The sequence below is a fragment of the Apis florea genome, unplaced genomic scaffold (assembly GCF_048593485.1).
Source record: "Apis florea isolate Af1SG1 unplaced genomic scaffold, ASM4859348v1 contig_2201_pilon, whole genome shotgun sequence".
NCBI classification, from domain to species: domain Eukaryota; kingdom Metazoa; phylum Arthropoda; class Insecta; order Hymenoptera; family Apidae; genus Apis; species Apis florea.
Genome location: NW_028256542.1, coordinates 692,760 through 717,634, shown reverse-complemented (window position 1 = coordinate 717,634; position 24,875 = coordinate 692,760). Strand labels below are relative to the sequence as shown.

General features: G+C 27.8%; 6 protein-coding genes across 34 annotated transcripts; 3 read left to right on the top strand and 3 right to left on the bottom strand.

Annotated features, from left to right (window-relative positions):
- The first annotated feature begins 907 nt into the window (after positions 1–907).
- LOC100870655 (protein I'm not dead yet) lies at positions 908–3,538 on the top strand. Its single transcript, XM_012484995.2, has 8 exons — positions 908–1,227; positions 1,297–1,677; positions 1,799–1,851; positions 1,970–2,282; positions 2,349–2,491; positions 2,615–2,709; positions 2,836–3,119; positions 3,194–3,538. Exons 1-8 carry the CDS (start codon positions 1,057–1,059, stop codon positions 3,461–3,463), a joined length of 1,710 nt encoding a protein of 569 aa, XP_012340449.1. The 5' UTR covers positions 908–1,056; the 3' UTR covers positions 3,464–3,538.
- On the bottom strand, positions 2,498–5,009 carry Pa1 (PTIP binding protein Pa1). 3 transcript variants are annotated; one of them, XR_015295140.1, is made up of 6 exons: positions 4,561–5,009; positions 4,366–4,428; positions 4,114–4,274; positions 3,759–4,014; positions 3,192–3,437; positions 2,498–3,069 (listed from the first exon to the last, which is right to left on the bottom strand). XR_015295140.1 is itself a non-coding variant. In XM_086917439.1 (4 exons), exons 1-4 carry the CDS (start codon positions 4,609–4,611, stop codon positions 3,789–3,791), a joined length of 501 nt encoding a protein of 166 aa, XP_086773565.1. In that variant the 5' UTR covers positions 4,612–4,939; the 3' UTR covers positions 3,465–3,788. The 3 variants fall into 3 exon arrangements, 1 of the variants encoding a protein (XP_086773565.1); XR_015295141.1 differs by having other exon boundaries at positions 4,366–4,572; XM_086917439.1 differs by lacking the exons at positions 2,498–3,069; positions 3,192–3,437 and having other exon boundaries at positions 3,465–4,014; positions 4,561–4,939.
- A 156-nt stretch (positions 5,010–5,165) lies between these two features.
- Positions 5,166–8,370, top strand: LOC100870779 (gustatory receptor for sugar taste 43a). Its single transcript, XM_086917433.1, has 7 exons — positions 5,166–6,259; positions 6,388–6,604; positions 6,709–7,060; positions 7,228–7,317; positions 7,411–7,685; positions 7,743–7,901; positions 7,997–8,370. Exons 1-7 carry the CDS (start codon positions 6,084–6,086, stop codon positions 8,150–8,152), a joined length of 1,425 nt encoding a protein of 474 aa, XP_086773559.1. The 5' UTR covers positions 5,166–6,083; the 3' UTR covers positions 8,153–8,370.
- LOC100864905 (phosphatidylinositol-3,5-bisphosphate 3-phosphatase MTMR3) lies at positions 8,221–14,768 on the bottom strand. Of its 3 annotated transcripts, XM_012484893.3 has the most exons (15): positions 14,318–14,768; positions 13,029–13,343; positions 12,774–12,960; positions 12,519–12,697; positions 12,220–12,412; positions 11,957–12,147; positions 11,673–11,868; positions 11,408–11,593; positions 11,172–11,336; positions 10,747–10,997; positions 10,399–10,641; positions 9,899–10,211; positions 9,689–9,790; positions 9,315–9,499; positions 8,221–9,153 (listed from the first exon to the last, which is right to left on the bottom strand). In XM_012484893.3, exons 2-15 carry the CDS (start codon positions 13,334–13,336, stop codon positions 8,838–8,840), a joined length of 3,015 nt encoding a protein of 1,004 aa, XP_012340347.2. In that variant the 5' UTR covers positions 13,337–13,343; positions 14,318–14,768; the 3' UTR covers positions 8,221–8,837. The 3 variants fall into 3 exon arrangements, with proteins under 3 accessions (XP_012340347.2, XP_012340349.2, XP_086773521.1); XM_012484895.3 differs by lacking the exon at positions 14,318–14,768 and having other exon boundaries at positions 13,029–13,361; XM_086917395.1 differs by lacking the exons at positions 9,689–9,790; positions 14,318–14,768.
- Positions 14,769–14,943: 175 nt separating this feature from the next.
- On the bottom strand, positions 14,944–18,038 carry LOC100872686 (protein OPI10 homolog). Of its 4 annotated transcripts, none has more exons than XM_086917436.1 (4): positions 17,920–18,038; positions 16,592–16,773; positions 16,088–16,217; positions 14,944–16,016 (listed from the first exon to the last, which is right to left on the bottom strand). In XM_086917436.1, the coding sequence occupies exons 2-4, from the start codon at positions 16,619–16,621 to the stop codon at positions 15,586–15,588; spliced, it is 591 nt and encodes a 196-aa protein (XP_086773562.1). In that variant the 5' UTR covers positions 16,622–16,773; positions 17,920–18,038; the 3' UTR covers positions 14,944–15,585. The 4 variants fall into 4 exon arrangements, with proteins under 4 accessions (XP_086773562.1, XP_012340358.1, XP_086773563.1 ...); XM_012484904.3 differs by having other exon boundaries at positions 17,930–18,036; XM_086917437.1 differs by having other exon boundaries at positions 16,592–16,755; positions 17,930–18,026.
- On the top strand, positions 18,016–24,801 carry LOC100865822 (uncharacterized). 22 transcript variants are annotated; one of them, XM_086917422.1, is made up of 15 exons: positions 18,016–18,866; positions 19,115–19,264; positions 19,385–19,545; positions 19,615–19,754; positions 20,015–20,088; positions 20,163–20,272; positions 20,355–20,569; positions 20,662–20,770; positions 20,993–21,087; positions 21,166–21,229; positions 21,645–21,723; positions 21,909–22,136; positions 22,304–22,409; positions 22,498–22,726; positions 23,612–24,801. In XM_086917422.1, exons 5-15 carry the CDS (start codon positions 20,028–20,030, stop codon positions 23,747–23,749), a joined length of 1,434 nt encoding a protein of 477 aa, XP_086773548.1. In that variant the 5' UTR covers positions 18,016–18,866; positions 19,115–19,264; positions 19,385–19,545; positions 19,615–19,754; positions 20,015–20,027; the 3' UTR covers positions 23,750–24,801. The 22 variants fall into 22 exon arrangements, with proteins under 22 accessions (XP_086773548.1, XP_031771567.2, XP_086773549.1 ...); XM_086917423.1 differs by having other exon boundaries at positions 18,205–18,870; positions 19,633–19,754; XM_086917425.1 differs by having other exon boundaries at positions 18,205–18,870; positions 19,615–19,713; positions 21,909–22,046.
- Positions 24,802–24,875: the final 74 nt, after the last annotated feature.

Genomic DNA, 24,875 nt, shown 5'->3' with positions numbered 1-24,875 from the left:
AATATTTTGTAAACATATATAAAATATTGCACTTTATATCTAATTATATGTAAGTATTTATGAATATATAATTATGCACGTCCGTCTATTTTTATTATAGAACATTATATTTTTGTATAAAAATATAATAATGAACAGTTTTTTTCGGGGATTTTCTTTTTTTTTTTTTTTATCATATACATTTTTATATAATATTGTTCGCTAAACCATGGATTAAATATGAGATTCAGATACTCAATATCCGGTCGGTAAAATAAATGTTTATCATGTTGCTACAAGAATTAAGAATCAATGCCATCTCTTGAGTATTTTTGAAATGATGTTTTTTGCATTTAGGAAACAGCGCTAAGTGTTGCCCTATTTTTATCTTTTTTTTATTATTTACTCTTATTTATTTTTCTATTTTTCTATATTTATATTTTTTATATTTTGTTTCATTTGCGATATCAATTTTTTTTAAAAATGCTGTTAATTCCTTAATTTTTACTCTATCTCTATCTTTTTGTTTACAATTCTTATTTATATTTTTCTTATTCCAAAATTAAAATATTATATATATTAGACAGAATTAAATAATAGAATGCAATAATATTAAAAATTTTGCAACTATCTCGGAAATTAAAATTTATCTTATTGTTAGTTTTAAAAAAATTTGTTTAAATATTAATTTTTCCAAAAATTAATTTTTAAAAATTATCCAAATTGATAAAAATACATTTTTTTCAACAAGTTTACTTTGTAATGATTACTTTAATTTGATATATATAAGAGAAAGTCTGAAAAAGACAATAACTTTGTAATAACGCTTTATTCATTTTTTAATCGCTAATTCATCAATTTTTGTTCGTTTATCATCTGAAAAAACATCTATAAAAGTTATCAAATATAAATATAAATTGTAACAAAAGAAGTTAAAAACAAGTAATACGTGCATAGATACATATATGATAAATACAAACAAATAATCGATTAGAATCAGTTTGTCACTCTTGATAAAAAAAAAGAGATATTGAATTCGTTATTTAATCAATGTTTTAGAAAAAATGATATAAAAATATGGCCGATAGAGAAGATATAGTGCCATCACCGGCACAACGAACGGCACGACGACCTGTAAAAGAAATTCTATGGCTGACGTTACAATTTCTCAAATTATACTGGAAAATAGTGTTTGCCTTATCTTGGCTATTTATATTACTAATTTTACTTATAAATTATAATACTTCGGTATTTAGTTTGAAAATAATGTTTTAAGGAATCAAATTATAAAAAATATCTATTTTATGATATTTTTAGGAAACTAGATGCGCTTTTGTAGTATTATTAATGGCTGGTTATTGGATTACTGAATGTTTTCCTATGGCAGTTACTGCGATAATTCCAGTTGTGTTATTTCCAGCATTCGGAATATTAACTTCACAAGAAGCTTGTGGTTGTTACATGAATGATACTATAATGGTTTTTATAGGAGGTTTAATTCTTGCTTTAGCAATTGAACATAGTGGATTACATTTACGAATCGCTCTTGGAGTAATGAAAATAGTTGGATGTACTCATGCAAGAATACTTGGTAGTCTTTGTGTTGTAACCACTTTAATATCTATGTGGATTACAAATACTGCAACAACTGCCATGATGGTACCGATCATATTCGCAATTCTGAATCAATTAGAACAGGTTTTTATTATTTTCATCTTAATCTTTTTTTCGTTCATCTGTAAATATATGTTTCTAATTATTTAAATATTATTGAGAAAATTCTCTTCTAATTTTAGTTAAATTTTCAATTTTTCTTTAGGCTGGACTTTGTGAAGTCTACGTAGAAAAAATTACTCCGGAAAGTACAGAACCGTAAGATATAGAAATATATAACATAAAGAGAGATAGGCATAAATGAGACTGAAATTAGAATGAACTAGGATAGGGAATAGGAATATTATTATGATCTTTTCATTTTAACATATTGCAGAGTGCAAGAACCAACAAATATAACAAAAGCTTATTTACTGGCTGCTGCATATTGCTCAAGCATTGGTGGCACAGGGACGCTTGTAGGTACGGGTACTAATCTTACATTTAAAGGAATTTTCGAAAGCACATTTCCACTTGCCGAGCCTATTACTTTCACAAATTGGATGATATCTTCTATACCACAAATGATTATTAATTCCTTCTTGACGTGGGTTTATCTTCGCATAGCTTATATGGGTTATCTTAGACCAGATAGCAAAGATGCACAAATAGCAACTATTGGTGCAGAAGGACAAGCGATTACGAACGAAGTAATCAAAAATTATATATTTTTTTATTACAGAATGATTTATTTATTATTATTTCTCTATTTACAGGTAATAGGTCAAAGATATAAAGAACTAGGGAAAATGTCATTTCACGAATTATCAGTTGCTATCCTCTTTATTATTTGTGTTATTTTATGGTTATTTCGAAAACCTGGCTTTGTAGTAGGATGGGCAGAATATTTGACACAAATGTTAAATATCTTTTTATACGTTTTATTTAATTCTCATCAATTTAAAAAATATATAAATACACAAATATTTATTCATTGTAAATCTTTATAATTTTATTTAAAATCTATGAATTTCATTGATAGAGATGTTCGAGATTCATTGCCTGTCATAGGTGTATCAGTCTTAATGTTTTACATACCGAAAGATTTAAATTTTCTTCAAAGCTATAATAGAGATCGTAAGTATTAAAAAAAGCATAAAAATTATAATATATATATATAAAATTATATATGGATAATAATTTCCATTATGTAATTTTTATATATCCGAATTATCTATTCATCATTATTCATTTTTTTCGTAGCCGAATCAAGACCTGTTAAATCTTCTGAAGGTTTGATTACATGGACCTTAATCCAAAATAAGATGCCTTGGGGTTTAATGTTTCTTTTGGGTGGTGGATTTGCAATATCCAGAGCCAGTGTTGCTTCCGGAATGGCAAAAATGGTCGGAGAAGCAATGATACCATTACGATATTTGCCTCCAGCATTAGTTTTGCTTTTCGTTTCTTTTTTCATTGGTATTTTTACGGAATTTACTGCAAATGTCGGTGTTGCAAATATTACTTTACCAATTGTGGCACAAATGGTAAAAGATTACTTGAAAAACTAATATTATTTAACTTATTGTCAATCTGTTAATAATTACTTTTTTACTTACAGTGTATAGCAATGGAGATGAATCCATTATTTTTAATGGTGCCATCAGCTATAATGTGTTCTTATTCTTTTCGATTACCGGTCGGTACGCCTCCAAATGCAATTATAGCTATGGTTGGAAAATTGAAAACTAAACATTTAATGATAGGAGGTTGCATTCCTTCTATATATACTCTTTTAATAAATACTCTTTCTTTCCTTGTATGGGGTAGTTATATTTGGGGTACAGGTGAATTTCCAGATTGGGCTAAGCACGAAAAACAAAACGTATAAATTTTTATATTTTTGTACTATTTTTCTTTTATTTATTTATTAAATAAATATACATAACTATGTCTAATTAAAAAATAACTTGTATTGAAATACTTATATACATATATGTTCTGTGCAAAAAAAGATACAAATACTATTTATCTACATATCTAATTAAATAACGCGAAAAATACTAATATATGCTAATATGAACAATTTTAATTAGAATTTGAAATTGATATTAATAATCGAATTTAAATATACTTAAATGTTGAAGAGAAAAAATTTACTAATGATAGAATTTTCATATACAAACATTTATGCTGAAATTGATGTAACAAGAGCTTTAGATTGGTTGTGTCTTTGACACAGATGATTCAATCTTTTTTGGACTTGAATTGATTTCCTGTTGCTCTAATCTACGATGTCTTAACATAGTAGATAGTACACCATTAAAGCTAGCAGTCTTTTTCTTAGCACTTCCCTTTGGTGTGCTTTCTCCAGTTCTACGAACTGGTAATCTTGGTGACGACATTTCATCCATAAAATCAAAATCTGATTTTTCTTCCGCTCTAAATAAAACAATGACAGAATGACAGTAATACAAAAAAATAAAATATGATAATGACAGAATTAACGATAATCTTAAATATTGAAATCTATATAAGTACTTGTACTCTTGTGAGCCATTATCTTGTTGTCGATTATTTGATGGAACAGGTGATGGACCTCTTCTACCAGGACACTTCCATTCGAGTTCTGAAGTTCTGTTATTAGCTTCGAGAGCTTCAATTAATGTTAATATATCATCAGGTTTCAAAGTCCATTCATTCTAAACAAATATCAAAATAAAGAAACAAAGAAAAAAGAGTAAACCACGTAAAACTATATATTATTGCTTTTATTATTTTCTTTTTATTAACCTTTCCATCCATTTCATATTTCTCATCATCTGAACATTCTATCGACCAATCTTCTTCGTTGCACTCCATTTATCAAAATATATAAAATATATAAAAATATTCTCAAATAATCATTTAATTAACATAAAATTTATATATTTATAATCACATAAATATTTATATATTTATATTTATATAAACATAAGACATCCTAACCTGTAACGAAACCATTTCGTTAAACTTCAGTGATCTTGAATCACGATTCATGACACAAAGTTTAGTTGCAATTAATTCCACTAGTTGTCGCTTTTTAACAATATATAAATTCGAATACAAATTCGAATATAATAATTACGAAGAATTGAAAAATATTTATTATTATTGAAAATACACAAAATATGCATTTTAAAATTAATTTTTAAAATGAATTTTGATTAATATAATGGCTAATCGTACCAATTTATGCACGTTTTTATATTAAACAATAATTATAATTGTATATTTTATTCTTGTTTATGAAATAATAGAAATATCGAAACGAAAGACAAAAAAGCAAAATACGATGAAAGAAAATGAAGGATTGATCGACAAATGCGATAATGGTTAAAGATCAAGTATCAAATATTATCAACGCGCATGTTCTTTCCCATAATTTTTTTCAACGTGATAGATCACATCGCATGAAAATGTTATAGTATGAATACTTATCACGTCGTTTTATCATTATTGAGCTAGTTGAAAAGAAAAATACTTCAATAAAATAAAACTTGCACTACATTTGTTTATCGATGCAATCTTATTTTCTTTTCGGTAACTTATATTACATAGTCCTTTATTTTATACTCTTTCTTTATTTTATATTCTTTATAAATATATATTATAATTTATAATATAAATTACAATTGTTTCTTCCTTTTCTTTATATTTATTAAATTTTTTATTCGTAAAATTAAATATTATATTAATAAAGAATAAAGATAATTATGAATGAAGAAAAATATACGTTTAGTTAGAAATTTATTTACAATCTCTCTCTTTCTTAACGCACGCGCGTTATATTATATTTTCAATAACTATATATAAACACCTGTTATGAACGCTCGCGCTCAATGATACCATTAAGCGTTCGTGGAGAAACATGTTATTTCTCAGGAAAGTCAATATTGTAATATCAACAATAATTACCTGTCAACAATCTGACAAGAATGAATATATGGAGTTGAAACTAATATTTGATATCATGTCCTTCTAGTAATAAAAACCAGAGAAAGAGAGAGAGTATACTGCAATAAATATTAATAAAGCAGTGTTTTTCTTCTTCGCTCGCAACTCATTTAAAATTATTTGGAATTTATTTAGACGAAGAAAATGTATTGTAATGTAGATGTTGTGCTACTTTTTATATATCTCTAATTAATTTCACTTATTTTTATTTCTAATAATATTTAAAAAATGTATATACCAACCGAAAATGTGCATGCAATGGAACAACAATAATGAATGATGAATCATCGATAATGTCTCAAATAAAGTTTTTCATTTTATTCTGTTAATATTCATGTATAACAATGAAATGTGATAAGGAAGAAAAGTAAATGTGCAAATTGAATATTGGTTTCTATATTTTTAGTGTGATTCTTTTTGTGTTTGATCGACTACTCGTAGAAAAGCAAAAAAATATAGATCGAATTGTTTCGTTCGCAAATACGATACAACTAAATTAGAAGATCGATTGAAAGATGGAGGTAAAGCGAATAGAAGAAAGAAGGAAAATTCTGTTTAACAATGAACTTTGCCAAGCAATCTTTCCGATATATTACCTTAGTAAATTGTGTGGCTTGGTTCCAGTAAGATTTTTTGTGCATACTTCTGAAGGATGTCAGGCTCGTTTAAATATTATAGATCTTATCTATAGGTAAGAAAGAACAGTAAATTAAATTGTTAAAAAAATTTGTTTGTAGCTTAGAAACGTTGTTCTAATAGAAACGCAATAGGAAACGTTAAAATAAAATTAAGAAATGATAACATTGATATATTTTATAGTTTATGCCTACTTATATTACTACTTAGTGCAGAAATTTGGGGTTTATGGCGAGATCTAAAAGATGGTTGGGAATATAGTACCAGATTAAAATCTCGAACAGCAATAATTGCAACATGTAGTGATGTGCTTGGGGTAATGAGTTTAACTGTGGTTTGTATTATTGGCTCTCCTTTCCGTTGGAAATATTTGCAACTTGTCATAAACAAATTAATTGAGGTAAAGAATCAGTAAATTTACAAATTTACAAATTTTCTATTATTCTATCAATTATACGAAATAAATTTAAATATAAAGTGTATCCAAATTTTTTTTTATTTAAGGTGGACGAAAAAATCGGCGTATCATCTGCAAAAGCGGCTCGAAGATTCACGATTGTGTTAACAATATGTAGTCTAAGTTATCTCTGGTTCAATTCAATTATAGATTTTTACACGTGGAATCGTAAAACGAAAGTCAATAATAAAGCGATGACCAGCAAAGGTCCCATTAATTATGCACCTCTATATTTCATGTATACAATAATTATTTCGACAGAAATTCAATACACTGTCTCAACATATAACATAGGACAAAGATTCATTCGTTTAAATACTAGTCTCAAGGATTTGTTCAATGCAAATAGCAACAACAATGACAATGCAATGGATTATTTTCGAAAATGTCCCGAGACAGGTAAATAGAATAAAATTAAAACAATCTTCAATGTGATTGATAATAACTTTTTTTAATAATTTTTAATTTCATTTTATCAATCAAAACAACTGAAATTATTTATTTAAAAACGGATATCATTAAAATCGAATATATTTCTTATATCTTTTTCTTACTCGTTTAAACAGCTGATGATATAGACGACAAAAAAAGATGGAACCTCAAACCAAAACGTCAAATTGTATTAGGCAGCTATAGACTATCGCGAAAATTAGATGGTATATTTTATAGATAATTACTAAAATTCAAACACAATGAAAATTGAACAATAAAATAATATTTTTCATACTTTGCGTATTATATATTTGCAGAAAATAAAATGTACGTAAACAATATATCTGAATTGATAATGGTTCATTCTTCTCTTTGTGATGCAGTTTCTCTTATAAACAGTACATTTGGTTTCGTGATATTAGCTGTTACTGTAACCTGTTTGTTACACCTAGTTATCACACCATATTTTTTAATAATACAAGCTGGTGAAAGACATGAATGGATATTTCTGATCGTACAAGGTGGATGGTGCATCTTTCATATAACTAGAATGCTGATAATTGTTCAACCCAGTTATTCTACAATTGCAGAGGTAGAAAAAAAAATAGAAGAAAACAAAACATAAATTTGAAAGACACTTTCGTTTCAGGGGAAAAAAACGGCAGTTCTCGTTAGCCAGTTACTTTCTTGTAGTTTTGAAGCAAATGCCCGACGAGAATTAGAAATATTTTCGCTTCAATTGTTGCATCGGCCTCTCGAATTTTCAGCATGCGGACTTTTTTCCTTGGATAGAAATTTAATAACATCAGTAAGAATATTTTAAGTACTCACATGAAAACAAATGCATTTAAATAATATAAAACATATATATTATTGTTGTACTGCATATAATATATCATTTAGATTGCGGGAGTTGTGACAACGTATCTTGTTATTCTGATACAATTTCAAAATGCAGATGACACAAAGGACGACTTCGATATTATAAGAAATGCAACGCAGATTTTAAAGAATGCATCACCGCTTCAGAATTTTACCGGATTGAAGACCACTGTGTAAAAACCAACTGCAATCATACGCATAAGCAAGAGAGAAAGAGAAAGTGAAAACAAAAAAACAATCGCATATTGCGATAATGACATTTAATATACCAATTCTCGTAAATAGCGGTAATATACAAATACAGATTACTCGTATCATTATTCAACTACTAATAATAAGGAGTTGTTTCATCGATCGATCGATTTATTTAATTAAAGAGCACACCTCATATGGTATCTAGAATTAAACGTCAATCACAGCCTATCCAAAATATTTTTCGGCCTTACTTGCTGTATCTTTGAGAAGGGAATAATATCATCTAAAAACAGGGAAACTTGAATAGGGTTTTGTGTTTGAAGAAGCCTAGTATCTCCTCGTTGATTCAACTAAGATATATACAATCTTTCGTATATTGACATTTTTTTCTCAATTTATCCGATGAACTATACACTCTTTTCCGTACAAATGATTAATCTAACAATAAATATTAGATCACTCCAAATCATCTAACTGTAATTGTGAAACTATCGATTCACACGCAACATATACATCTGATCGAAGTATATATTGTACAGACATAGATGAAAAATGCGAGAACGCGTATCGCAGTTGATCGTAGTAAAGATACACTTCTCGCGGCGTCGAAAACCAAATAAAAACCCGAATGCTACAAATGTTCCTTATTAAGTTCGTGCGAGTTTTCTCAATTTACAGTAGCTGCTGTAACTGGAGGTTGTACTTTCTGATGCACAACTTGCAATAAATTATCGCAGCAACTGTCTTTCGTCAGATTCAAACCTTTTGATCTTTGACAAGTTGTCAAATTTTCAGAATTTGACGAGAGTTCCGTATCGTTTTCTCCTTTGCTTTGATGACGAATATTATACTGACAAGGACTTGTGTGTCGGTGAAGTCGAGAGAAACAATCACTACAAACTCTCACAGGATTGTACAGTTGTTCGTTAGGAAGTGGTGTTGAATTCTCAGAACAATCCGCACAAAAGATTTTGCCACAGCATCTACGATAAAGAAGCAAATAATCTATTTTAAACTTATATTCTCATATTTATTCTATACCTTTATTCTAAACCTGGTTATATTACACAACTATTTATTCAAAGAAATTATTATAAACAGTGATTACGATGTTACAAATGACATTGGTCTGCGTGCCGCATACCTGCAATGATGCTTACGTCGTCCCAACCAAAATTCTGTATCACATCCCATGCATCGATTTACAGCATGATCTGGTACCCAAAGAGTAGGAGCAGGACCTAATTCCTCCACTGCTTCCCATGACATGTCCGAAGGTAATGATTCTCCATGATCGCCAGTACTTCCAACTGAATCAGGTAATGATCCCTGAAATAAATAATTACAGTGTTCGGGTGTTTTTTTTTTTTTTAATTGTCAGACTTTTTCTTTCTTTCTTCCTTTCTTTTTTATATGTATACATGCAAGTATCTTATAATCAGTAAAATTATACTCTTATTTTTGATTTTAATGAAATCAAAATTTAATCCAATCACTTTAAATAATTTTTCAACTCACGATATCATCAACGCGATCGGTTTCTGCGTTATGATTACAAACTTGTTTGATCAAAGCCATTCTTGTTGTATGTAATTCCTTCCTTAATGCTTCTTCCTTCAACTAAAAAGCAATAAAAAAAAGAAAGAGAAAGGAAACAATATCATAATCATCCAACTTCAAACTTTTTTTTATTAATGAATACTGTGCTCAACTAATTAAAATTAGTACCTTATGTTCCATGATAATCTGTTGCACACGCATTTGAACGTCGCAATGTATAACTGGAAGACCATCAACATCATCCAATCTATCAGGATTATCTGGTATTATGTCTTGGTAAATTGGTGAAGCTGGACAAATGCTACTAGGTGTTCTCGAAATTTGCGGCGCACTAATATCACTAACATCACTACCCTCATTATGATTATGATTGTAATTTCGATTACAAGAGCAAACGATACGATTGGTTGAATTGTTCTCAATCCATGGAGATACGATATCCGGTGGCGAATTTTTCTGCGTTTTGCTGTTCAAAAATTTGCTGCGGCAAATATTTTTATTGTTTTTATTCAAATTTAAATTTTTGATTCTATTTTCAACTTTGAATTTCGAAATTCAAGATTTATGATTGAGTATGTATGTAGATTTTAATTTATCAATTATTTAATTAATTAACTTATCAATTTTAATTCTCTATATCGTGAATATATAGTTTTGATAATACTTACGTTTCCTTATCAATTGTATCAAATAAAAACTCGCTACTGGGTATTAGCGTATCCGTTGAACTATCTACTGACGGATTTAGCGGCGAATCATTCAAAATTTGCATTGTTTTTGTATAATGTTCTACTTTGTTCAAATCCTCCATCACATTTTTCTCTACTGTATCATCAATTCTACAACTTTCTGTACAATTATGTTTTCCTTTTTCACCCGTTTCTGTGTCGAGTGTTAACGAATCAAATTTTCTATAATAAAATTGTATGAATTATATACACATTATTTCATTCATTTCATGATACAAAACATATAATAAAAAAGATGAATATTAAAAATTAAATAAACTTAATTACTTTTCCATCGAAGCGCTTGGATCACTAAGTCGACGATGAAGATAGGCCGTATGATCAGGGGTATGCATAAGATCGCCATATGAACGAGTTTTAGTCATTTGACCTTGAGGTTCTTCATTCTCAGCACCCTCAATATCTATCATTGTTACTTTCTGTTTATCGTCTCTCATGCCAAGAGGACATTCCATAGAACCTAAATATACTTCAGACCATAAAACAAGGTCACGGACATTACAACTTGGCCATAATACCTAGCAAATAAAAAAATTTTCCATAAAATATTTTTCTTAAAATATGGAATGTATCTACTAATACTATTATTCTATTACATTGAATAATGTTTATTGTATCGTAAATCTTATATGAAAATATCAAATTGATAATGAATTTATCATAATATATATATATGATGAAAAATATCTTACTTGATTTTTTAAAGGAGAATACAAATGATTTACGAATGAACTGGTATTTAAAAAACGCCAAACAGAAAATGTACGTTCCCGTATTCTTAATTGTAATCTTTCTTGCATTGTATTACAAAGAAATGTGCCAAAAAGCTGAGAATATGTATGCTGTGCAAGTTTTACCTAAAATCCATTAATATAATTAATTGAACTAATATTTTGAAATAAATATATATGAATTTCTGTCTATTTACAAGATATGCAGAGGACATTTGAAAACTGCACTTGAATTGTAAAATTAATTGATGTACACAATCGAGCCATTGTAAAAATACTGGACATCGTTCATTCGGATCTTCACAGCCTACCGTTTGCCCACAACGATCCGCAAATTTATGTCCAAAGTCTAACCATTCTCTCTCACATAAAATTTGGAATCCCTAGTAATAATAAAACGAAATAACGAAATGATTATTAATTATAAATTAATAACAAGAAAAAAAAATACCTTTGGCATACCTCCATAGTTCGATAATAAGGATCAAGAAGAATTTGCGCTAGAGCAACAATCTGAGGCGTTCTATCCCAACCATCACTACAATGTACTAATACCGGTCGGCCGTCTCTTTCTATTGCCGATGCTACAGTTACTGCAGCACGTAATAATCCAGACATATGTTGTAACCATCGTGTTCCTTCCAATAGACTAAGCCAACTATATAAATTGAAGTTTTATATCAATTTAATTTAAATAATATTACCATAATAAAAAGAAAAGATAACTAAACATATGTAATATTTACTTAGGTTGATCTGCATCTGATGCACAGAGTTGTCTTACCGCGTGAAAACTTTTTCGTATCGAATGAATATTTGGTAAATTCATGAATTGTATGTCACAACTTGGATAATATCCAGGATATTCGTAACCACCTCCACGTGCTCTATTAGCGAAAGCAGTTGAATATGACCTAGCATCCACGATTAAAACTTTCTACAAACAACATAAATTACTAATTCGTTAAAGATCACATTAACTTTAAATAATTATATATTCGATGCTCACTTTCGTTCTATTTGTCGTGACATTATCATCGCCAGAATCAGGATAAATGCTAGACGAATCCGATTTATCTTTATCATAGGAACATGCATCTGAAAGACCCTGCAAAAGCATTTCATCTTCCGGATTTCGCCAACCGAGCCATCCAACTTCCGGTTGACTGCTTCGTGCTATTACCGCACCATTATTTACATGCCTTTGAAATTATAAAAGACAAATGTGATATATAATAATGAAATGAATAATCATATCATCGTGAATACGTTTTTTACTTTTTATTTCTTTATTTCTTTAAGTTTTACCTCCAAACAACGACAGGAATTCGTCGAAAACTTCTGTATTCTGCTCCAGCTTTGAGTTTATCATCAGGAACACAAGAAGGAACTAGAAGTAATGGTGGATAGGACGGGCATACGCGATAATCTTTATTGATTTGACTTATACGCCATGTAGTATGTAAATTAAATTTTAGTCGTTCTACCTAAGAAATAAACAAAATAATTAAATTATATTTAAATTGTATTTTACTCATATTTGTTTTATTATTAATTACTTACTTCTGAATTAAAGGTAGCACTATATGATGTATTATCTTTTCCTAATTTAAAATTTTCTTTACCTTCTTCCATAGACCAAGCATAATATGCAAAAGCAAATATATCTTCTACACTCTTTCGAGGATAAGTTACCTTATGTAATCGCTTGAACCATTCCAAACAATGTTCATTTGTAGCAAAAACACAACTGAAAATATTAAATTATATTATGAAAAAAAACATTATGAAATTTAATAAAATAATAAAATGCCATACCTTAGTGAACGAGCATCCTTGCAAGCAATATGCAAGAAAAAAAGTTCTTTAACTTCTAACTGCTCTATTAAACCCAATGGAATATTGTAACATGCCTGACTTAATTGTAAATAGAGTCTGTAATTAGAAAGAGCCAATACTCCATCCGATGTACGTCCAAGTGCTACAATATTTTCTCCACTCAAAGGTGTAAATGGAACTGTAAGTGTTTGATCCTCGCATTCAAAATGTGTATGCTTTGGAAATAATTCCGAAGCATGTAAATGGCAAATGGATTGCAAACTTGTTGGCTCTTCAGAATTCTCCATCTCCTCTCTATGTGACACATCATATATAAACTTGAATCTCCTTCTTGAACATGAAAAGTTCTTATTGCGAATTATAGATTATTTTTATAATATTTACACATAATATAACATTGGAATATTCTAATTTTCATAATTATTTAATAGACCTGATTATTTATTAATAATTTATGTAATATATTTTACGTATATATATTTTATATACATTGCATTATAAACATTGCATAGTTCTTCATAATATCGTTACGCTTAAATTATACATATTTTTTATAAATTTTAATAAAAGCAAATAAATAATCATAAATATATGTTATCAAAAAATTTTAATATTATATATATTTTATCGATTGATAAATACATATTATTTAAATCACGACTAGATATCAAATTCCATAAATCTATTCGAAATAAGACGATACGCAAGTAAACGAGATATCGATATAACATACGCTAAAGTGCTTATGTTTATTATCGCTTATTGATTTGTGTCATTTTGAAAATGTCATATATAAAAATATATTGATGAAATAAAAAAATATATACAATATCTATAAAACAATGTTTTGTCTTTATGGGTTATCTGTTTTGTTTCAAAACAAAAATATTTACAAAAATACAAAAAAAATGTATCATTCTTTATTGAGTATTAATCATTTAAATATACTTAAATATTATAATCAAAAGAATAAAATTTAAAAAATTAAGGATATATCAGACTAATAAACATTTAAATTGACATACATATGCATATTCGTGTTTGTCGAAGATTGATAATGCTACAAATTGCTATAAAATGTTTCAATTGTAATTATCAAACAAAATAGAATAAAAACATTTTATATAAAAGAAATTAAGAAAATATTAAAAGATAAAAACATTTTCAAATAAAACGGCCGGATGTTTTTCACATGTTCTTTTTTTCATAAATAATAATAAACTAAAAATAACAAGTTTATAGTATAAGTAATAGTGATGATGTCTTACCTTGAATTGCGAAGTTTCTTTGCGATGGACGATATCCAATCGTTTTAATATTTCATACAAAATCCATGAATAATCGTTTATAGAAGAAGTACAATGTAGACATTATTAAATTAAAAAAGAAAGCCTTTTTCCACATGGGAAAAAATATAACTATTTTGATTCCAAGCGTAACAAGTATCTAAGTATTTTAAATTTTTCTTAAAAGATACGTAGGTAGCTTACGGCATAAACGATTCTCTTAGTCTTATATGAACTCAATCCAAACGCGATCACTTTTCGTTACGACAATTCAGGAGAATGATCAGCATCACAAAGAACGATCTCCATTAATTAAACTGTTTGTTTATTTTTTTTCTTAGCATTCGTTGAATAACGGTTTTATGAAGAATTCACTTTCTGATTAATTTTTTTAAAAGACACTCGTTCTACTCGATGTGAGAGTTAGAATGACAGATTAGTCTATATACAAATTAAGCTGTTTTTCCATTATTCGGTATATTTCTTATTGGTTATTTTCAACGTAAGAATTTTTTCTTAAAATCATTTTATCATTTATCATAATACAAAAAACCATTTTCTATTTTTAAAAATCAATAAAATATAGATAACATAAAACTCTGGTCAAGTAATTGATATATTGAATATTTTTATTATGTAAATACATATTAATAGGTTTCAATTTTATCCTCATGAAAGTACAAATAATATCACTGTGAAAATTTCTTCATAATCATTCATTGCTTTTCTCTTGTAACATAACAATCTATCTTTATAATTGTTCATGGATGTTCACAAACTTCACGAACAAAATGGAAGTCGGCGCATGCGCCATTTCCATTGCTTTATCATAAATTAGGTTTAATGTTTTTTTTATCATATTATAAATTAAAAATATTTACATGTTTTTAATATTTTGCATTATTTACGAAATATAGAATAATTAGAATAAAAATGATATAATTCTATTCTTTCATGACTAATTCAAAAAGCATATACTTGATATCAACAATAAAAAATGAAATGAATGTTTATATTAAACATTAACAGGTTGCAAGTACTGCATTTTGAATAAGGTACGCAATAGCGTCATAATTACTCTTATTATTATCATATTGTTCTTTAGTGAGAATATAAAAAAGTTGAATTTACGCGCACAATATGACGCATTTTGATACACCATACTTCGCGAACACAAAGCACGAGTGCTGAAAAATGACGCATCACTATGCAAAATGGAAACGAACTATTGAGAGTTAGTCGCTTTCTCATCATGCTTTCCAAAAATTTGGATTTTGTTGTAACCTCCTCTCAAAAGTTTCGTACCATCCTTGAATAGCAGATAGCGGTACAAAGTTTTCTGTTGGATTTGGTGTCATTTGTGCTTGAGTCACAGAAAAACTTGAAACATAATTCAAAAAACTAGTAAGCATTTTTTGAACAAATTCTAAAAACGAGTTTGATGTAGCCTGTGTCACTGTAGCTGCTTGTTGTTCTATAGCTGCAATAGGTTCAACAGACACCCCTATTTGTGCTACATGTGAAATTTTCCCAACTCCAAAAATTCCTAAATTGCTGTTTTCAAATTCATGATTCTTCTTTAAGTTTGATATTTTAAATATAGCAGATGGTTTAGCATTTGAGATATATCCAAGAAATTGCCAGTTAGGTGGAGCAGTTGGATCTGGCCAACTGAAATACACTATAAAAAACAATTCTTAGAATAATATCATTAATATCATATTTATATAATTATGTAATATTATAATATACCTGCACCACCTGTACCATCAGGAAATGGTATAGTACCTGTGAGAAATACCACAATATGATTTATATTATCTGCATCAGGTACTGTTATTAAAAACTGGTTTTCTCCTATTTGCTGAAAATCCGTTTGTACCTAAAAAAAATTTAATTTACAATAAATTTAATATACAATTATATATTATACATATATTTTAAATAATTCAGGTTTATTGACTGAAATTTGAAAAAGATTTGAATTTTTCGACATTACATTTCACATGTTCGATTAGATGCTCGTGTCAAGCTGACGACGGGGTAGGATGAGGTGGGGGCATTACTGAAAGGTAACAAAAACAAGATACGAAACAAAACCATAATATACAAAGAATAACAAACTAGAAAAGAATAATAAAATGCGCCTTAAACAGGAATATTGATATATTTATAATTAAATAATATATTTGACAGTTTAATATCGAAAATGAAATACAATGTCGGTATTTATTACTACAAAACTTTAATACTTACGAGTCGACCAGATACAATTATACCAAGCATCTTTACGTCGAATCTAGATCATTCTATCGCTTTCTATTTATCAGGTTATACCAAATGTACGGTAAATACACGACGTCGTGACTCCATCCAAACATTTACAACCGCGAGAATGGTGTTTATCACGATTTGTACAACTGTGTAGAGAGCAGAAACTAAAATAAAATTAGTGATTGCAAATAAAGCAGCATTTTTATGAATGATACATATGAAACTTAATAGAAATAATTTTCTTCGAAATTTTTAGATCAAAATAGAAATAAATAGAAGTATTTCATTGATCAATTTATTAAATTATTTTCTCTTTTTTATTTTATATTTCTCTGCAAAAAATTTTTAATAGATATATATAATAGATAAATATATAATAGATTCTAATTCACTTGAAATATAGCAATTTACCACCTGTTATCAAGATTAATATCAAATTATAATTTAATAAATTCCTTAAGTATTTTAATAAAGCAATTTTATATATTTTATTTTTCATATTTTTATTTTTTTCTTTTCTATATATTTTAAAATTAAATTTCGAAAACATATATTTTTAAAAATTTCATTTCTTCAGAATTCATATATTACGCACGATTCACAATTATTTTATTTACATATATTGTATCGAATTATTCTTACTTTCGTATACTTGACTCATATTATATAAATGTAAATAAACAATAACATTTTTTTAAGTATATTTTTTGATTTTGTAAAAATAAATTATATACATAAAAAGTATAAAAATTATTAAAAAATATTCATTCACATTGAAGAAAACTTTCTTACTCTGATTGAATCATTTTTCTATAGTAAAATTCTTCATATCAAGCATAGTAAAGAATCAGTTTTATAAATTATTTCTTATTCTCTACATGAATCTGTGTAAATAAAATGAATAGCTAGAAAGAAATTATTAAAGGTATATTTATATATAAAGGTATATTTACAGTGAATGTGATCTTTTTTAGAAAAAAGAAAAATATATATGTAAAATGAAATGTACGTAAGTAACATGTGCAACATAAATCAATGACGTCAATAATTTCCTAAAATGAATCTTTTAATCTTAAACTTGGTGACGAATTATTAAGAAAAAACTTGTTTTGATCATATTATTATTGTATTCTTATTATTATTCGATTATTATGTTGAAGTATAAGTAAAAAGTAAGATTTATACTAAAATATGATTTGCAATAATTAAAAACATTCGGAATAATGTAAGTTAAAAGCAAATTAAAAAAGTCGAAAATTGCTGGATGAATTGCCATGGCAATGACGATGACAGTGATAGTGAGAGCAAACCTCTACGAACTTCGCTGTGTGTGACATCACTCTTCATTGTTGGAGGTTTACGTCATTCTCGAGTCTGGTCCTAAGTCGGTGCGCGCGACCTACAGTAGTATATACATGCGACAGACTAGTGGCGGGAAGTGATAGAGACGAAAAAGACAAAAAATATCTAAATTATTATTGTAATTAAGTGAAATATATTAAACGTTTCGTTTTTCATTAAAATAAAATCATTGTTTGTCTATAGTGACTTCTTTTTTTGAATCAAAAATTGGAAACTATTAAGCTTATAAGTAAGAAAAGGAAAAAGGATACTGTGCCTATGCAATGGAGGAGTGAGGGTAACTAATCGTAAGAAGGATAGAGAGGAGAGGGTGAAAGAAAAAAGAAAGAAGGTGTACGAGATAGAAAAGGAACATGATATGAAGCGCGACGTTTAACAGTGGTAGCGCTGATTTGTGATTTCATCAACGATTACTGATTTCGAGAGAACTTAATCTGAATCGAGTGTAGTGCTTTCGAACTGTAGAGTATTTTTCGCGCGTTTATAAAATTATACGCGATATCACTGATATCAAAAGAATGTTCACGAGTATGTAATTTATTTGTGATTTGTCCACAGCAGTGCCTCTTTGACGACGCGCTCTTACATTTTAAATATAACGGTGTATAAATAAGTATGAGCAATAGCGGGAGTGTACTATCAGATCTCTCATTGTTGATTTTTCCAGAGAATCTGAGTTTGATTACCGCGTTTTTTTATTCGGATTTGAGACTTATAAATGAATGCACATGAAATGCAGTCGAAATCAATGTTTTTCCCTTTGAAGTTTACCACATATGTTTTTTATGCGTGGGCATGCAGCACCGAACTATCATCAAGGTTAGTGTGCCTGACAGGTTCTCCATCGCCTTGCAAACTTACGCTAGTTCTCAATGGGTAGCAGTGAATAGCTGCAGTAGGTAATTAAATAGTGTACTTTAACGTGTATATTTATTAGTAATAAAAATAACATTGTAAATATTGCGAATATATACATTGTTATCATAGTGATTACGATTTTCTTTATACTTATATCCTTATTTACAAAGATTTAAAACAAATATGAATATTTCTCTCTCTATTCATTATATAGTTTGTAATTATAACATACTATATAAGAAAGAAAATAAAAAAAAAAATAATAATAACTTTTCTTTTAAATAGGAAAATTCAAAATTCTCCTCTGTTGAATGATTAAAAAAATAAATATATCAAATAGGCATAGATTCTTTGCCTAATTCACATTATTTTATACAATGAAATCTTTCTATATATTTGTTCAAGTTTATATCAAGAGATATCGACAAAATCTATGTAAGTATAATTAACAAAAATATATTTATTATATTTTAATAATAACTTTAATAAAACTTTAATATAAAAATTACATTTTTAACTAAAAAATTTCACTAATGAAGTATAATTTTATTTCAGGGAAAAAAAACATACGTAATGTTGTCACTTGTATACTGGATACACATACACAAAGAGTGGCAACTTACTAAAAATTATCTGATTATTGGTCCTCATGCTTATATAATGCTCCAAGAATTTTATATTTTTATCATTGAATTGGCACATTTGTGCAAAAAAAGGTAATGTAAATATTTTCTTTTATTATTACTTTATTTATTATGCAACAAAAGTGAATAAATATGTTACAGGCTTAAAATAATAAACAGTTGGTTGTAATTAAAGGAATAGTTTTTCACAATGCAGCGTAACATGCTTTTCCTTGTTGCAAAAGGATTTGATACTTGGAAGTATGTTTAGCAGTACAATATTACATACATTAAGTTAATTGGTAATAAAATGATTTTAGCATTACCACACTCTAACGAAAATCAATTCAACTTTTATCTATTATTTATTATTTGAAATTAACAACTTCTAAGTTGGATATATATATATATAAATATATAAATATATATATATATATATCGAATCCTCTTGCAAATCAGATAAAGATTGACATGTTCGCAGTTTGAGTGTGATAATACTGCTTTAAATCACAAAATATTAGTCTCATGAAATTATGACTAATTTATGTACATCTTATTTCAGAACAGCCGTTTCTATGAGTGCTACTCATTTGTTACACTGTGATGGAAAGGATATTAACAATAAAAGTGCTTCAAGTAAGTATATTTTAGACATGTATATTTTTGCACATATTAGCACATATCAATATACATTATATTTATTTCCGCAGGTAGAATGGCATGTGAGGTATTTCTGGGTGGATCTTGTAATCCGACCACATGGAGATCAGAAATAGCGATACCAACTTTACAAAAACTCGGAATTACTTATTACAATCCCGTATGTAACTATCGATATCGATTTTATTTTGATTTATCTGTTGTTAATAATTGTTGATATAATTATGAATAATGTATTTCAGCAAGTATCACAATGGGGACCAGAATTGATAGCTCAAGAATATGAAGCAAAACAAACGGCGAAAGTATTACTATTCGTAATCGATAATCAAACACGCAATAGTGCAGGCATCATTGAAGCAGCTCAGTTGGCAGCTACGCGCCGCGAATCTTTAATCCTTGTTATTTATCCATATCGTCAAGGTCAAACGATACTTGGCGAAACTGTATCTATTCAGTAAGTGCATTTTTTTTGATTCCACTTATTTTCTGATCCTATAAATTAATGTTAATAACTATCAACTTGTATAACAAACGTTAATTCTTTAGAGAATATTGTGACCTGATGAATGGTTTGCTAGTACTTCAGTATTTAATGGAGAAACAGAGGATACCAATATTTGAAAGTGTATCTATTGCACTGAATTGTACATCTAAGGTATATATATATATATATATACACATCATTTTCAGAGAATGTAATTTACAATTAGTGATTAATTAATTTCTGAACCTTCCATATATATATATATTATATATATTTTATATTATATATAATACGAAATAGAATTAGTAAAATATAGATGATTGTTGTATGTGATATTTCATCAGTAAAATTGTTTTTAATTATTATTATTATTTATGAATCCTCTTTTACCAGGTGCTACGTGAGGAAATTAATGTGCAAGATCTGCATTCCGAAGATGGCATTAGACCAATTAAAATATCATTCAATCAAAATGGAATAGATTTAGTGTAAGAGTTTTTTTTGTTGAAACTATATATATTTATGTAAATAAAATAGTATTAAATACTCAATTTTAATTTTATTAGTATACTCAGAGAGATTTTCAAGTCTATGGATATGAGTGACAGTGGAAGTATAAACTTAGAAGAAGTAAGTTTAGCTAATAATGTAAAATTAGAATCTATAATCTGAATAAGCAATTTTTCTTATTTAAAATAAGTAATTCGTTTTTTTTTTTTTGTCCAAAGAAATATGAAAGCAAAAAGCTATAAATCTTATTTCTGTTCGGAATTGCTTAATGATAGAATGAGAAAGCATATTCTATTGTTTTTTGAAGAATAATATTTATTCAATTTATTATTTTATAATTTAACTTTATTTCGAATTCCTTATTTCTTATTCGAGAACAAAGTCAAGTTCAATAATATTCTTGATATCCATAATAAACAATTAGTCAATTAGTAAATTGCTTATTTCGAAATAAAATTATATAATTTATGTAAAAAAATATAGATTACATAAAAAGCACATATATTTTATATTGTTTGCATTTTTGATTTTGTAGGCTTGGATAGCATTACAATCGAGTGTTAAGTGCAACGTATCATCGATGCCAGAATTTCTTAGTATCGTAAATAAATCTGGTAATAAATTTTTATATTTATATTTTTATATTTTATAATAAAACTCGTTTATATATATATCCATGCATCATGCTATCATTTATACTTATAATTATATATATATATTTATCACATATGATAACAATGAAAACGGAAAATATTAATTTAGCTATATTTTCTTTATTTATTTTTATATCTGTTTTCAGAAACTTATAGGTCATTGATAGATGATGGATTTTTGAGCAAAAGGGATCCAACGGAATTGCGGATAAACTTCGAACAGTTTTGTGCCTTAGCTACTGAATCATCGTGGAGGATGAAAAGCAACGGCGTCTCTTGTGAAAGTGAGATACCTTCAGTTTGGAGTATATTATGTAGGAAGGCAACGAAATTTCTTCGCAGAGCTATCGTGCAACCTTTTAATCGTTTCTTAGGTATTTCTTATTCTCAAAAATTTCCCACGACCTGTAGTAGTCTTTGTATTGTTAGCGTGTATGAACTAGCAAACAGGTTGTTACGAGACGTTCGTGCCTCGATTAATTGTTCACGAAAGCGTTCGAGCAGTCGAGTGTACGATTCGTTCGACCGTTCAACTTTTTAGATTGGACCAATTTCTTCGTGCCAGAATCCGAGAAGAGAGACTTGTACATTGGAGTAATCGGTAAAGATCAGTTTTGGTTAGAAACGATCGCCATACCCTCGATCGAGTGAGCATTCGAGATGTAACGTTCTTTCGATTATTGCCATTTCGACAATATCGTTATAAGTTTACATGTAAATTATTTATCATTCTAGATCTATTGGATTATCTTTATATCGATCAAGCCTGAATGAGTACAACGTAAGAGTATTGCCACAAGAATTGCAGAGAATGAAAAATTCGCGGTTAATATTATTAATTATACCGCAACATTCACGTGGTATCACTATAATGGCATTGGCAGCTCACCTCATTGGATTACGCGCAAAATTAGTCCTATGCGTTCAAACGCTTCCCGAAGACTGCGTAGTTTCTGGTGAAAAGGTAAATATTTTCTATGTTTTGTATATTTTATATAAGATATTAATTAATTAACATCTAAGAAATTAATTAACAAGACTTAATTAACAGATGATTCTAAAAATAATTTCAAGCAACTTTTTCCTTTATAAATTTTCATTTCGACATGTTTTGTTTCAAATTATTAATGAAAAATATTGCATAAAGTGTAGAACATCATTATATAGAATAGCATTTGTATATGTTACCGTATGTGAATCTCTGAATTTGAAAAAATAGTCGAAGCAACATACAATCAGGCAAAAAATTATTATTCTTTAAAATAACTCTTAGTAATTGATTTCAATGAAATTTATAGTATATAATTGACAAGTTTACAAAATATAATTTTTAAATTTTCACTAGAAGTTCAGATAAAAAAATTGAAAAAAATATTCTTCAATATTTGCAATTTCGGCAAATTATAATTTTTGCAAAAAATTTTTTACTATAATCTAATAAATTTTAATTTATCTAAAAAAAAAAAAAAAGCCAAATCATTAATCCAATTGTAAAGAAATTATTATGTATATTGTATATCAATACTTTTTTGATTAATACATCAGATATATTGAACTTGGCAATTGATGGTTTATTATATGTTATCATCAAAATAACAATAGTTTTTATGTTTTTCGTTAATAATTTGTTAATAAAGTTGAAAATTCGCAAAAAAAAAATATTACTTAAAATGAAATTGTCCTAGAAATTATTAGTTAAGCTTTATCGATCATCTTCTGGAACAGTATAAATATTATTATGTATATTAAAAAAATATACAAGAATATGTTTTTTGTTCATATCTCTTAATTTTTTCCATTAAAAAAAATTCTGTATAATATTGTTATATAAAGTTACATTTCTTTTTAGCTAACTGAACAAGCCATAAAAGACTACAATCGGGGAAGAATGTACCTGTCGGACTATGCGTCGCGCGAAGGTGTACCTGTTTTTCAGAATATCGCAGATGCTTTGCAACATGCGATACAACTAGTTCAACATCTCTGATTTTCTTCTTGTTCCGATTCTCCTTTCTTTTTTCTTTTTGATTTTACACTCAACCCCTTCCGTCCTTTCCTCACTCCTACTCTTCTTCATCTTTGACTCCTATCTATTTTTTTATTATTATATTTTTTTTTTTTTTTGATATGAGTAAATGTTTCAATTCACTGATTAATTTATTTTTATTGTTAGTAATAATGTTCAACTACTAATCGAACGAATAAAAAATAAAATTGTGCTTGTTTCCAATTAGATTTCAATTAGGTAAAGAATGTGGTATTAAATCCACAATATGGTATTTTACATAAATTTAAGAATATATTAGATGAAAAAAGGAATGGTATTATCTCGATCTGTTGGAATTGTGAAATATTTCGTATAACGGATCGTTCCATTTTCATAAAGTTGCTCGTATCGAGTCGGTTACAGTAAAGTAATTTGAATTTCAGTGAAATTTCTTATGGTAGTTGAACATAGATTTTATAGTGATTCAATTCAATAATTTTGTAACCATTTGGTAACTGGTTGAGGATTGATATACGTGTATTGTACATAGATTATTAGCTGTTTCTAACGATCTAATGATAATTAATTTGAAATTTATTAAAAAAGAATGCATGAGAATGCGTGGAAGAGATTTGATAGGCAAAATGTGTGGATAAAAGACGCGTACCTGTGAATAAATAATAAATTTTATTTAGCTACTTTGTATTATATCATATGCTGTGACGTGTAATACGGTTTATCCGTGAATAACAGAAATTATGAAAAAATTATATTTCTAGAATTTAGTCTATGTACGACAAAAATGCAGGACAAACAAATTTTAACTATATATAAAATATCTTAAACTCATTTGACATTCGTTAGAACAATTTAAACTGCTCGACGCATTCTCTTCTCTTTTTTCCTTTCTTCTTTTTAATCTTTTAATCACTTAATCCTCTTCCTCTCTTTTTCATTCATTCATTCATTTCATTCATTTCACACTTTCTGCTGTTTTTATAACTTAATCAATATTTTCTTTGTACAATAAAAAAAATTGTTTTTATTTGTAATATTCGTTTCATCCAAATAAGATAGTGTAACGTTTCGAAATTCGAAAATAAGAAAAAGAAATCGGAGAATTGAT